Here is a 14,141-nt window from a genome sequence, read left to right on the forward strand (position 1 = left end):
TCTCTCTCTCTCTCTCTCTCTCTCTCTCTCTCTCTCTCTCTCTCTCTCTCTCTCTCTCTCTCTCTCTCTCTCTCTCTCTCTCTCTCTCTCTGCTTCCCCCTCCCTCCCTTCCTTCCATTTTTGGGTCACACCTGGCAATGTTCAGTGGTTATTCCTGGCTCTGTACTCAGGAATTACTCCTGATGGTGCTCAGAGGACCATATGGAGTGCTAGGGATTGAAGCCAGGCTGGCCATGTGTAAGTAAAGCACCTTACCCTCTGCACTAAATCTTTCTAGTCCCACCATCCTTTAAACCTGTTCAACCATTCAGAAAAATTTAGAGTCCACTATGGGTCAAACACAATTAAAAGAATAGGACATGGAACAATAAAACCAGACTGAATAGGATCTTGGCTTCAAAGAGCAGATATTCCATGGGATCTCAGGTTCCAGGTGTCACCTGTGGGAAATTTTTTTCTTCTTCTTTTAATGTCAGGGATGGAATCCAGGGCCTCAACATGTGAGGCAGGTACTCTAGGGCTGTGCTATGCAACTCAGAAGGAAATGCTGGCAGCCTTGGGCAAGCTGCACTGTGGTGTCAGGTCAGCCTATGCAGGGGAGCCGCGCAGTATTCAGGTGGGGTGCCTGAGTTCCACTAATGCAGAGGGGATGCTACTCACTGCTTCTCGCTCTCGGTCCATGATCGTCTCCAGCTCCTCAAAGTGCCGGAGTTTAATCTCCAACTTCTTCATCTGGGTCTCCACCAGCAAGGCCACCAGGGATTTGATCTTCCTTTCCTCCACAGCAGCCAAGTGCTAAGAAGGCGTGGGACAGAGTTTCAGAGGACAGAGCCAACCAAAATATGGGGGTCATGAGGGTTGGGGGGTGGCTGGCAGATTTTAGGAAAGGACTTGTTCTAGTCGCAGCCCAAGTGTGAAAGTGAGAGCAGCCAAAGGTTAGATGAAAGGGTGGAAATAAGTCTTTTTTTTTTTTACCCCGCCCCGTCCCGTTCAAAATAAGTCTTGTGGTAAACGCTTCCCTAAAGAAGTGAGGCCAGGCCGCCATGTGTGGTGCTGGGCAGAGAAGCAGCCCATTCCCTGGGTCTGGGGTCACCTTGGCTTTTACAGCGGCAGCGGCCAGGGCTGCGGCAGCAGCAGTGGAGAGGTTGCCTTCCCCGATGTCCCGTTCCACTTTCGTCTTCCTCTCCCCCTCTGACTCCACCACCTCCTTCAGCACTTCCTCCTGCCCTTCCTTTGGCTCCTTCTCCTTCTCAGGGTCCACTGGGCCAAGGAAAAGATTGGGTTAGTCTTCCAGCCTCAGTTCCTGTCCCTGGACCCCCCAGCTGCACCCTAGGGAACCTCACCTGTGGGGTCCCCATCACTCTTTTCCGACTCTTTCTCACTGTCTGCTTCTTTCCCTTTCTCCTCATCCTTCTTGGGAGTCTCACTAGTTTTCTCCTTCGTCTCTTCCTCTACAGTCCCAACTCCTTCTCGAGGTTCCTAAAGTCCCAGAAAAAGAAAAACAGAACTTATGAAGGAAGCTGAAATAGAATCTTTTAGTTTATGAGCCATATCCAATAATGTTCAGGGGTTACTCCAATCTCTGCACTCAGAAATTACTCCTGGTGGTGCTTGGGGACTATATGAGATGCCGGAGATCAAACCTGGGCTGCGTACAAGGCAAGTGCCTACCTGTTTGTACAACTGCTTTGGCCTCCAAATTTTTATTTTTGTTTATTTATTTATTTTTGTTTTTTGGGTCACTCCTGGCAATGCTCAGGGGTTACTCCCAGGTCTGTGCTCAGAAATTGCTCCTGGGAGGCTCGGGGGACCATATGGGATGGCGGGATTCAAACCACCCTCTGTCCTGGGTTGCTTGCGTGCAAGGCAAACATCCTATCACTGTGTTTTTGGTTCACACCCAATGACACTCAGGGGTTACTCCTAGCTATGCACTCAGAAATCGTTCCTGAGTTTGGGGGACCATATGGGACGCTAGGGATCAAACCCAAATTTGTCCTGGGTCAGCCATGTGCAAGGCAAACGCCCTCCCACTGCACTATTGCTCCGGCCCCATGCACCCCCATGCAAAGCGAAAATGGGAAAAGTCTAGAAGAATCTGACTTTATTATTTTGATTTTGGGGCTACAGCCAGCAGTGCTCTGGGGCTATTCTCAACTAGTGGTCAAGTGTGTCCCTTGATGGAACTCGGGAATATAAGATGTGTGGTACCTGGAAGTGCTCAGGGGTTACTCCTGGCTCTATGCTCATAAATAGCTCCTGGCAGGCTTGGGGGGACCATATAGGATGCCAGGATTCGAATTACCGTCCTTCTGCAGGCAAGGCAAAATGCCCTACCTCCATGCTATCTCTCCAGCCCTGTCCCAGGATTTTTTTTAAAACTTGTTGTGGTGCCAGGGCTCAAACCCAGGGCCTGACAAAGGTAAAGACAGTGTTCTACCACTGAGCCAAATCCCGGCTCCTGGAACTGAATTCAGAACAGAAGACAGCTCTCCAAGCCCAGCCCTCCGTCATCTGACAGAGTTGTCAGATCAACTGCGCTCCACCAGCCCTTCCACCCCCACTGCCCTCCCTGTTGACCCCGCTGTACCTTGGGCTCCTTCTTCTCCTCTGTGGCCTGGCCTTCTGTCCGAGTCTCATCAGTGCCACTCTCCTCTGAGCCCATGCGAAGAGAAAATGGGAAAAGTCTAGAAGAGTCTGTCTTTATTCCTTTGGCTTTGGGGCTACACCCAGCAGGGCTCTGGGGCTATCCTCAACTGTGATCAAGTGTGTCCTTTGATGGGACTCAGGGGAACCTGAGATGTGTGGTGCCATTTCTCTTTTTCTTTTTTTTGGCCACACCTGGCAATGCTCAGGTCTTATTTCTGGCATTGTACTCAGGAATCATTACTGGGAGTCCTTGGGAGACCACGTGGGATGTCATGAATCAAATCTGATTCAGCCCTGTGCAAAGCAAGCAACCTACATGTTGTATTATTGCTCTGTACCTGTATAATTTTTTTCTTTTGGTTTTTAGGCCACACCCAGTGATGCTCAGGGGTTACTCCTGGCTATGCACTCAGAAATCACTCCTGGCTGGGGGGACCATATGGGACACTGGGGATCGAACCGAGGTGCATCTTGGGTCAAGCCACATGAAAGGCAAACACCCTACCACTGCACTATTGCTCCGGCCCTTCTTTCTTCCTTTTTTTTTTTTTTTTTTTGTTTTTGTTTTTGGGCCACACCTGGCAGCGCTCAGGGGTTGCTCCTGGCTCTGTGCATAGAAATCACTCCTGGCAGGATTGGGGAACCATATGGGATGCCAGGAATCAAACCCAGGTTCGTCCCAGGTCAGCGGCATGCAAGACACACGCCTTACTGCTGTGCTATCGCTCCAGCACCGCCGTATAATTTTTCTAAATGTCCCTTCCCCAAGGCAGATTTTAGTGAGAGGATTTCAGGGAGGGAGCCAGTTTCTAAAGTCTCAGGGAAAACTAGACCCATCTCCTGTTCCCTGCTGTGCTGAGAGCACAAACTAATGCAGCCTGTTTCTGGCTCTGGGTGGAAGGGACGAATGCAGGGAGCTGCCAGGCCTTACCGATCCGCTCGGGCTCATCGGATGTGGTCCCTGCAATGCCACTGCTTTCCAGACCAAAAGCTGGGTCGGCCTTGCCTGTCACTTTGGCTGCTTCTTCCACTTTCCGCACGTGGGCTTCCACTAGGGCCGTGGGCACCTCTTCCTTCATCTTGGAGAACTCTTCTGCAAGAGTCGGAGGATGAGGCTGGGAGCAGGGTTGGTGGGCAGCTCTTGCTACCCCGTGAGAGCTGCCTCATTTGCCCATCTCTTCATCTAGACCCATAGGGAACCAGCCTGGCGCTTAGCTGACCACAGTGGCAGACATGGGCAGTTGGGCAGCCAAATTTATGGAAGGGCGGGCTCAAGCCAGAGTCACCAGCCCTTCAGATGCAAACCTAGCAGGCGAGGACCCCTCCACATTACCGAGGGCTGACTTTGCAGCAGCAGAAGCAACTCGGGGATCAACGACGGATGCCAGGAAGGCAACAGTGCTCATGACGGGGTTGCCCGACTGACTGAAGGGGATGGGCTGGTAGGCCAGGGGGCCCAAGGAGGCCTCTGAGTCCTCTAGGTATGGGTCTTCAATTGGAAGGCGTAGAAAATGCAAGATGCACTCGTCCTGCGTGCGGCTGCCCACGTGCTCGGACACCTTGTTCCAGTCGTCTTTGTACATTTCCAGGGCCTGGTGTGGTAGTGGAGACAGAACTTCGCTTACTAAGCCACTTGTCTCAAAGGCCAACCCCTCAGCTACTAAGGGGAGCTGGTTTCCATGTCTTCTGGGCAGTGGCATTTGTGGGCTCCGAGGGGTCACAAGGAAATCTCCAAATGGAACCATGAAAGGACAGGGTGTTACTGAAATGACCCAAATGAGGGCCAGGAGCTGTTGGCTTCGAGGGGGAGCAGAAGGGAGGGAGACTAGGGCACACTATCACGTGACTCTCCTCCCTCCACCCCAGTTACCTCCAGAAGGAGCAGCGTCTCCTGCTCGGTCCACTCTCGGGTGGCACTGGCCGCAGCTTTGCTCTGCAGGGAAGACGGGCAGTCAGGGGGAAGCCTGCACAGTGAGGCTTGTCGCCCGCCCATCTGCCCTGCCATACCTTGGAGGGGACATTCTTCTTCGTGTACATGTCGGTACGCAGCCCGAAGTTCTGCATGTCTGTCGGTTTCTCTTTGCCTTTGTCGGGGAAGTTGAGCATTTGCTGAGAAGCAGAGGTCTGCTACGTGTGGAGGGGAAAGAAGAGGTGAGTAAGAATGAACACTAGGGGGGTAAAGGACAGACAGAGAAACGACAGAAGGAGCTTCTTTCCCGAGGCCAGGGATACCCCTGGGCGGGATGTCCTCCCTTACTGCTGTAGCTCCTCTGCTCTTATCTCCTGTTCCCGGGCAGGGATCCCCCAATAAAGGGGCAAATAAGAAGCTCAGCGGGGTCTACACCCCACCTACCAGCTCTGGCTTGCCCTTAGCCGTCTCTGGCACCAGGTCATCCAGCTCTTTGCCCTTTCGCCCAGCCTTGGTATCAGCATCAACCTGGCGGCCCTGGGGGACAGAGCTTGGCGTCATGGAGGCTTGGCAGGAGATGACCAGGCCAAGGCCCTGGAGGCCTCACGACCAGTGCTGGGCGGCCCACAAGCTCTGGGAGCTCATACCACTGTTCCATGGTTCCTTCATGATTAATCAGATCTTTAGCAGGCATTAAATCCAAGAACATCCACATAGATCTTTATAGGTTCTCTTAGGAACCTGGCAATTCGGTTCTAGCCTAATTCTCTCTGACCTTGGGCAAGCCGCATAACCTTTCTCCTTATTTTCTGCAATGGATGAAATGGAAGCGGAGTACAAAAATGGAAGTGATCATAACTATGAGGCAAAAAAATGAAAAACAAAAACAAAAACAAAAAAAGCTGAAAACATGAGATAGTGAAAAAAAATTCATGCAACTTAATTTGAAACATTTCCCCCACTAACTGCACCATCTAGCCTGTCTACTCCTTGAGGACAAGGAGCATTTCTTCTCCCTCCTCACAGTCTTAGGTACAGAGGCTGAGAGAAGGTGCTAAACACACGGGACTGCTTTCTGTGACCCTCTGCATCCCACAGAAAAGGAAGAAGCCTGAAACACTCTTGAACCACATAAGCCTAGAAACCAGAAAAGGAAAAGTTCGGGAAGCCCGTCTGCACCCACCCCAGCCTGTCCCCATAGCCCCTCACCCTACCTGCGGGGTCTTGGGCTGCAGAGGCACCAGCCCTGATGGTGTGTCCGCCAAGACGTGGAAGTGAGAGGTGGGTGGAGGCCCCATGGGGGTCGGTCGACTCTCTGCATCCACCTGATAGTTAATAAGACCCCACTGTTCTAGGAAGGCATGAACCCTGTGAGGAGAGACAGCCACAAGGGACAGCCAGGGAGGTGAGCAAGGAGGTGGGCCAGAGGCAGAGATGGGCCTAAAGCTCCCTTCCCAACAGGTGCTCTCTCTGTCTCTCTCATGTACTCCGCTGCTTGGAAATCCCATTTCCCACCACTTAAGCAACCAGGACAGCCAAGTCTACATCTCCAGCTTGGACCTTGCCCCACACCTGCCCACAACTGCTCAACCTCACTTTCTGTATCACTACTCACTGGAACGCCAACTATTCATCGGCCAATGGGCTTTCTCCTATATGCTGAGCGCACCGCTGCCTTCCCACCCTTTTTTTTTTTTTTTTTTTGTTTTTGGGCCACACCCGGTGACGCTCAGGGGTTACTCCTGGCTATGCGCTCAGAAGTCGCTCCTGGCTTGGGGGACCATATGGGATGCCGGGGGATCGAACCGCGGTCCTTCCAAGGCTAGCGCAGGTAAGGCAGGCATCTTACCTCCAGCGCCACCGCCCGGCCCCTGCCTTCCCACCCTTTGCCTTTCTCTCCAGAGCTTTTCCCCTACTCTCCCCTATGCTGCCTGCAGGGTATCTCTACTTCTGGGACGCTGTGGGACCCACCTCATGATGGCACAGACATCACCCGCCAGGTTCCTGCGGCAGGCAGTGGATGTAAGATACTCCTGTGGGTTCAGCCGATAAGTGTCAATCATGAAGTTTCGGTAGGCCAGATAGCTTATAGGAGAGAGGAACAGGAGAGAAAAACAATTGAACGGTGAAGGGTAAAGGGTAGGAAGAATGATGGAAGAGATAACGGTTTCTCCTGTGTGACAAACATGTCTTGTGTGTCCCTCCACACACAGAGTGGCTGAGTGCTGAGGAGATAGCTTAACGGGCGGCTGGGCACACGCCTAGCATGTAGGAAGCCTGGGTTTGATCCCTGAACTCCCTAAGGTTCCCAAATCCTCCTAGGAGCAACTTCTGAGTACTGCTGGGTGTGGCCCCCCAAAAATAAACAAAAAAAGATGGGCCAGGAAGATAGTTATGAAGTTATTTGTATGCAGTTGTGGTTGCAGTGTTTCGAATCTTAGCACAATATACCAGGTGTGGCCCCCAGCACAGAACCAGGTGTGCACCCCTACCCCAAACAAATACAGTGTTCAATAGACCTTTTGTTTTGTTTTGTTTTGTTTTTGGGACACAACCAGAGGTGCTCAGGGGTTATTTCTGGTTCTGCACTCAGAAATCGCTCCTGTCAGGCTTGGGGGACCATATGGGATGCAGGGAAATCGAACCCAGGGCCATCCTGGGTCAGCTGCATGTAAGGCAAATGTCCTACCACTGTGCTGTCTTTTTGGCCCCTCCTGGTTCATTAAAAAAAAAAAAAAAAAAAAAAAACAACTGCTAAGGATTGAGCCCAGAACAGGACATGTGCTCCACTGTCGAGCTATATCCCCAGCTTTGATTTTTATTTTTCTGGTTTGGGGGTCACCCCAAGCAGTACCTAGAGCTGCTAATCACTTTGCTCAGGCATTGCTCCAGATGCTATTCAGGACTGTATGATGCTGGGGATCAAATTGGTGTTGGTCATATGCAAGGCAAGTGCTTGGGACCCCTGAATGGGTTTTTAGTATTTTTTGGGCTTTTGGCTCGTATTTTAAGCCATATTCAGCCGGTGCATTTCTTGGGAGGTGGCATTTAGCAATACTTGGGAGCCAAGGGGTTTCAGGGGCTGAATCAGGGCCCTCCATGGTCAAAGGATGTACTCTATTTCTTTTAAAATTGTGGGGGCTTCCAGGGCTAAACACTTAGTAGTGCTGTGTTATCAGGGTTTGTATTGGGGCCCTGTACATGCAGGCCTGTGCTCTAACCCTTTGAGCTAACATTGATGGGTTTTTATTTTTTTGTTTTGGGGTCATCTCAGCAGTGCTCAGACTTTACTCCTGCCTCTGCATTCAGTGCTCACTCCTAGTGGTGCTCAGGGCCATATTCTGTAGTGATGCTGGCTTGAAGCTATTCCTGGAAGTGTTTAAGGGCTTTTTGTTTCTGCAGTGACTGTGGATTGTGGTGCTCACACACCTAGTTGTATTCACTAGGAATGCATTTCTTTTATTTATTTATTTATTTATTTATTTATTTATTTATTTATTTATTTATTTATTTATTTATTTATTTATTTATTTATTTTTGGTTTTTGGGTCACACCCAGCAGCGCTCAGGGGTTACTCCTGGCTCTACGTTTAGAAATCACTCCTGGCAGGCTTGGGGGACCATATGGGATGCCGAGATTTGAACCACCGTCCTTCTGCATGCAAGACAAATACCCTACCTCCATGCTATCTCTCCAGCCCCAGGGGAATGCATTTTTTTGTTTTGTTTTTGTTTTTTTGGTTTTTTGGTTTTTGGGTCACACCCGGCAGCGCTCAGGGGTTACTCCTGGCTCTATGCTCAGAAATCACTCCTGGCAGGTTCGGGGGACCATATGGGATGCCGAGATTCGAACCACTGTCCTTCTGCATCTAAGACAAATGCCTTACTGCTGTGCTATCTCTCTGGCCCCACACTTTTATTTAATTTTATTAATATTATTATTTTTGCTTTTTGGGCCACACTTGAGGCTCAGGGATCACTCCTGGTAGGAGTGATCAGGGAACAAATCTGAAAACAGAAAGAGTGAAAGCTCTAAGCTTAAATCACACTTCTTTTTTTTGTTTGTTTTTGGGTCACACCCGGCAGTGCTCAGGGGTCACTCCTGGCTGTCTGCTCAGAAATAGCTCCTGGCAGGCACGGGGGACCATATGGGACACCGGGATTCGAACCAACCACCTTTGGTCCTGGATCAGCTGCTTGCAAGGCAAACGCCGCTGTGCTATCTCTCCGGGCCCCACACTTCTTTTTTTTTTTTTTGGTTTTTCTGGGTCACACCTAGCTGTGCTCAGGGGTTACTCCTGGCTGTCTGCTCAGAAATAGCTCCTGGCAGGCACAGGGGACCATATGGGACACCGGGATTCGAACCAACCACCTTTGGTCCTGGATTGGCTGCTTGCAAGGCAAACGCCGCTCTGCTATCTCTCCGGGCCCTCATTTTCTATTAAAACCCACTCTTGGGCCGAAGAGATGGTAAGTTATTTACAATTTGAGAGATTAACAATAATTTGAGATTTATATTCCATTAAAGCACTGGAGTAGGGACTGCACAGGGGTGGGGGAAAATAGTTCCAAGAGGGGAGCAAATGTCCTGCACATGGCAAGGTTTTGAGTGCAATTTCTGGCATTTTGTGTCTCCTCACAAATACCACCTTTTCCCACACCACAGGACTGTGGGTAGCTGGAGTACTGCCAGATGTGGTACAAAAAGAACAAAAAATACCAGGGAGGGGGCAGAGCCATAATACAGTGGGTAGGGCATTTGCCTTGCATTTGGCTGACCTGGGTTCGATCCCCAGCATCCCTTATGGGCCCCTGAGCCTGCCAGGAATGATTTCTGAGTACAGAGCCAGGAGTAACCCTTGAGCACTGCTGGGTGTGGCCCCAAAATCGAAACCACTAGGGATTATTATGATCAAAGGCTGTGAGGGGGCCCTCGGTTCAATCCACAGTACCATTTCAAAATAGGGGAAAAATAAAGCTGGCTGAGTTATCTGCTGGATCAAGAAAGGTGAGTGTGGAGGAGGGAGAGAGGGACAAGGCACTGAGGCTTCCTTACATTTCTGGAGTCTTGGACTTGTTCTTGCCGTTGAAGAACTCAGGGAGAGCTCTCCTCTCGATGGCATGAACACTGCAAGAGAAGCCAGAGTGGATTCAGAAGGAGTCTACCCACCCGCTCATGGAGAGGGAAGCCCTAGAGGGAGATCAGACCTAGGCGGGGCAGGTAAATGGTTGGAGACTGCAGGAAGGAACCAGACACGTGGGGGAGACTGTACCGCCAGGACTTTATGACAGGAAGCTCAGCAGTTTCCTCTGCACTGAAATGTGCCCTGACCTATGTGGCTGGAGGCGAGGGGCGACCTGCAAGGACTCACGGGAGGCAGGAGCAGCAATACCTGTTATAGTCAAACCAGGCAGCGTAGCTGGGGATGATGATGTGGTGAGTCTGTTCGGTCACATTGTCCTCGTGCAGGTCCGGGTTCTTGGTCTGCTCCCCCTTGTTCCCGGTACTGTTTTCATCCTCATCCTACAAGCACGGAGGCCTCTAGACACTGGCACTCCTTCCCTAACAACCGCCTCTGCTCCCACACCCCTAGAATGTGGATACGGAAGTTGGCCTGGTTACAGGCCCCCAGAATCAAGAAGGGGTCCAAGTTTTGAATAACTGCTAGGATTAGGTTGGGAAAATTCTGGGCAGAAGGAATTTCATAACCATGAATCACAACTACACAGAGGGGCCCCTGAACTGGCTCCACCTTGCCCGTGGTCTCCATGCTTTCGTCTTCCTGTTCATCTGAAAAAGACAAACACTGAGCTAAAGGCAGGTGTGTCCTGGGGGAAGGGAGAAGCCCAGCCCCCCATCTTGCCCGGGCTCCCCCTTACCCAGGTCAGTCATAGTGCCTCCCTTGACAGGGGCAGATTCTGAGTCCTTCTTAGTGTTGACTGTGAGGAGAGAAAGTACAAGGATCAGAAAGGTTTTGCCTAAATCAAGCTCTTACTTCATCAGTATCAGCAGTTTGAGACTTTCATTTGACTGGGGAATAGGGATGGAGAAGTCACACCCAAGGGTGCTTAGTGCTTGGGGGTCATGTGCTGCTGGGGACAGTGTCCAGCAGGCAAAGCATGTGCACCAGCCCTTTGAGTTAAGAGACCTCACTTTCTCCAAAATCTTCCTGTTTGATCTTGTTTTTTTTTTTTTGTTTGTTTTGTTTCGTTTTTTGGGTCACACCCCGGCAGTGCTCAGGGGTTACTACTGGTTCTATGCTCAGAAATCGCTCCTGGCAGGCACAGGGGCCCATATGGGAGCCGGAATTTGAACCACCGTCCTTCAAATGCCTTATCTCCATGCTGTCTCTCCGGCCCCTCTGTTTGATCTTATATGTCACTCCTTCTGTCACAATCTTCAGAGCCTGAAATTCACATGACATTTTCCCCCCTTTCCCAGTCAAAAAAAATTTTTGTGCTTTTTTGTTTTGTTTTGTTTTGTTTTTGAGCTACTCCAGGTGGCGCTCAGGTGTTACTCCTGGCTCTGTGCTCAGAAATAGCTCTTGGGGCCGGAGAGAGAGCATGGAGGTAAGGTGTTTGCCTTGCATGCAGACGGTCAGTGGTTTGAATACCGGCATCCCATATGGTCCCCTGAGCCTGCCAGGAGTGATTTCTGAGCATGGAGTCAGGAGTGACCTCTGAGCGCTGCTGGGTGTGACCTAAAAACCAAAAAAAAAAAAAAAAAATCGCTCTTGACAGGCATAGGGGACCATATGTTATCTCTCTAATTCCCATTGTGTGTGTTTTGAGGACAAATCCAGTGGTGCTAGAGGGACCATATACTGTGTGCAAGGCAAGAACCTTACCTGCTGTACTATCTCTCTGGCCCTGAATTTAACATTTTCTCTATAATCTTTGGGCCAAGAAGGTAACTCAGTGATCACACACGTCTTATGTGTGTGAGAATCCCTGTGTGTGATTCCCAGCTTGGGAAAAAAAAGGGGGCTAGAGAAGCATCTTTTTTTTTTTTGTTTGTTTTTGAGACACACCCTGTGGTATTTAGGGCTTACTCCTGGCTCTGAGCTCAGGAATCAACCTGGCAGGGTGCAGGGGACCATACGAGATGCCAGGGATTTAATTCATATGTTGCACAGGCTGGCCATGTGCATGGCAAGTGCCTATCTGCTGTACTATCATTCCATCCCCATAATATCTTTACTAATGTTCTTTCATATACCATCCTCATTTTGATCAGACTTTATCTATGCTTGTTGGGGGTCTCCCCAACTTTTCTTGGAGTTTCTACCCATGGATACGTAACCTGGGTATGTGAGCCCAATGGCTTTTTTTCTGTTTTGTTATGGGCCACAACCAGCAGTGCTCAGGGTTTAATCCTACTTTAGCACTCTGGAATTATTCCCAGTGGTATGCAGGCGACCATACCGGATATTGGGGATCAAACAGAGGTTGGCTGCATGCATGATAAGTATCCTACACACCAATATCTCTCCAGCCCCCCAATGGGGTTACTGTTTGGGGGTCACCAGGATTACACTGGGAGCACTCAGTGGGGGCCATGTGGTAAGGCAGAGAATAGAGCAGTGTAAGGACAAGGAGTGGGGGTAGGGCCCAGCTGCCTGGCTGGCCCATACCTGTTTTGGGTAATGTCACCTCTTCTACGTTGGGGACTGGTGAGGGTTCATCCATGTCCTTAGTTAAGTCTTCCTGTTCCTCTTCTCTGTGGCCACGCTTTGACTTGGTGTAAGGTGTTGAGGGACTTGAAGAAAAGAGCGAAAGAGAATCCTGTCATCCTTGGAAAAGAAGTGCCCGGAAGTGGAAATTTCAGGGAAGTAAAACAAGGAAGTTTTCTCTTTAATCCCTATTTTTTTTTAGGCTACACCCAGTGATGTTCAGGGTTTTTTTCCTGGCTCTAACACTTTAAAATATTTTTCCCCAAACTCCAGAGTGATAGTACAGTGGGTAGGGCATTTGTCTAGCATATGGCTGGCATGGATTCAATCCCACATCCCATATGGTCCCCTAAGCATGGTCAGCGGTGATTTCTGAATGTAAAGCCAGGAGTAAGCTCTGAGCATTGCCAGGTGTGGCTCAAAACCAAAGAAAAAAAGTTTCCCCTGAAGTTTCTTTGAGTTTACTCAAGGTTGTGGCTGGAATAACCTGACAGAGGTAGCAAAGCTGACTTCGCCAGAGTCTGAGCAGGTCCTTCCCAGTCAAGGTAGGAGAGGAGAAGGAAGTAAGTCTTTCTTCCCTTCACAAGGTGGGTAGAGAAAGATGAGAAGGGTCGGCATACCCTTTTTTAGCATTCTTCTTTTTCGCTTCCGGGGTTGGTGAAGGAGAAGGAGAGCGTTTCCTCTTCTTATAGTTCCCCCCTTTCTTGTCCCGTCGATCAGAGTCTGGGCTGTTCACCTGCAAATGGCAGCCAACAGTTTCCAAAAACGACATCTTTCAAGACTTGTGTTATGGGTTTATGGAAGGAAGAGGAAGAATGTTCACCTCATCTGTCAGAGTCTTTGCTGAAATCTTCTTGCGGCGGGAAACAGGGCTTTTGTCATCATTTACTTCGTAGTCTTCCTCATTCATCCATTCATTGAAAGTATCTGTATCAAGGATCCACTTGGCATGAACCTGGAGTACAAAGGCAGAGGCTGAGGAATGAACACAAAAGCTGGACACAGGCTTGACCTAGGGGAGGCCCGAGTTCAATATCTACACCACGTGGTCCTCTGAGTATCTCCAAGAGGGATCCCTCAAGCCAGGTGTGGCTCAAAACAAAAACAGTAAAAAATGTACAAAGGCCAACTGTGCTAGATCTGTCTGGAGAAGCCTAACAAAAAGTTGAGGGGTGCAAATGCTGCTGCTTCACCTCCAAAAGTGGCCTTTCCTGACACTCTTCTGGGATAATGGGTCCAAAAACTCACCTTCCTAGGTTTCTCAGGAGTTGGAGCATCTTCCACAGAAGCTTCAATTTCACTGGCTGGGATCCAGGTGTCATAACTGCCACAGAAAATTGAGCATAAAGAAAAAATCATCAGAAAGAGTTTCAGGGAGCCGGAGTAATAGCACAGCGGTAGGGCGCTTGCCTTGCATATGGCCAATCCAGGACGTATCCCAGATTGATTCTCGGCATTCCACATGGTCCCTTGAGCCTGCCAGGAGTGATTTCTGAGTGAAGAGCCTGGAGTAAACCCTAAGTACCACCAGGTGTGGCCCAAAAACCAAAAACCCCCACCAAAAAAAAGTTTCAGAAGCAAACTTCTAGTGCCTCTATTTTTTTTTTTTTTTTTTTTGGTTTTTGGGCCACACCCTGTGACGCTCAGGGGTTACTCCTGGCTATGCACTCAGAAGTTGCTCCTGGCTTCTTGGGGGACCATATGGGACGCCGGGGGATCGAACCGCGGTCCGTCCTAGGCTAGCGCAGGCAAGGCAGACACCTTACCTCCAGCGCCACCGCCCGGCCCCAAGTGCCTCTATTAAAGAAAGAAGGAGGGCCCAGAGAGATAGCACAGCGGCGTTTGCCTTGCAAGCATCCGATTCAGGACCAAAGGAAGTTGGTTCGAGTCCCGGTGTCCCATATGGTCCC

At 50.0% G+C, this 14,141-nt stretch overlaps 2 protein-coding genes across 9 annotated transcripts in view; one reads left to right on the plus strand and one right to left on the minus strand.

Moving 5' to 3' along the window:
• Nucleotides 1-14,141, plus strand: part of ESYT1 (extended synaptotagmin 1) — a 224,043-nt gene that overhangs the window by 47,443 nt on the left and 162,459 nt on the right. The window lies entirely within an intron of this gene.
• SMARCC2 (SWI/SNF related, matrix associated, actin dependent regulator of chromatin subfamily c member 2) overlaps nucleotides 1-14,141 on the minus strand; it is a 28,514-nt gene that overhangs the window by 3,831 nt on the left and 10,542 nt on the right. For 3 of the 7 annotated variants that reach the window (XM_049783978.1, XM_049783980.1, XM_049783975.1), the window contains exons 8-26: nucleotides 13,480-13,555; nucleotides 13,055-13,186; nucleotides 12,852-12,967; nucleotides 12,193-12,317; nucleotides 10,439-10,498; nucleotides 10,312-10,349; nucleotides 9,952-10,082; nucleotides 9,615-9,686; nucleotides 6,530-6,643; nucleotides 5,773-5,926; nucleotides 5,003-5,095; nucleotides 4,657-4,776; nucleotides 4,520-4,582; nucleotides 3,983-4,241; nucleotides 3,581-3,742; nucleotides 2,591-2,655; nucleotides 1,344-1,479; nucleotides 1,094-1,260; nucleotides 661-795 (exon numbers count right to left, since the gene is read on the minus strand). In XM_049783978.1, coding sequence (XP_049639935.1) covers nucleotides 661-795; nucleotides 1,094-1,260; nucleotides 1,344-1,479; nucleotides 2,591-2,655; nucleotides 3,581-3,742; nucleotides 3,983-4,241; nucleotides 4,520-4,582; nucleotides 4,657-4,776; nucleotides 5,003-5,095; nucleotides 5,773-5,926; nucleotides 6,530-6,643; nucleotides 9,615-9,686; nucleotides 9,952-10,082; nucleotides 10,312-10,349; nucleotides 10,439-10,498; nucleotides 12,193-12,317; nucleotides 12,852-12,967; nucleotides 13,055-13,186; nucleotides 13,480-13,555 — 2,218 coding nt within the window. The remainder of the gene's footprint in view (nucleotides 1-660; nucleotides 796-1,093; nucleotides 1,261-1,343; nucleotides 1,480-2,590; nucleotides 2,656-3,580; nucleotides 3,743-3,982; nucleotides 4,242-4,519; nucleotides 4,583-4,656; nucleotides 4,777-5,002; nucleotides 5,096-5,772; nucleotides 5,927-6,529; nucleotides 6,644-9,614; nucleotides 9,687-9,951; nucleotides 10,083-10,311; nucleotides 10,350-10,438; nucleotides 10,499-12,192; nucleotides 12,318-12,851; nucleotides 12,968-13,054; nucleotides 13,187-13,479; nucleotides 13,556-14,141) is intronic. The other 4 variants (XM_049783979.1, XM_049783981.1, XM_049783976.1 and 1 more) reach the window with 3 other exon arrangements.

This window comes from Suncus etruscus, chromosome 11 (assembly GCF_024139225.1).
Source record: "Suncus etruscus isolate mSunEtr1 chromosome 11, mSunEtr1.pri.cur, whole genome shotgun sequence".
Taxonomy (NCBI): Eukaryota; Metazoa; Chordata; class Mammalia; order Eulipotyphla; family Soricidae; genus Suncus; species Suncus etruscus.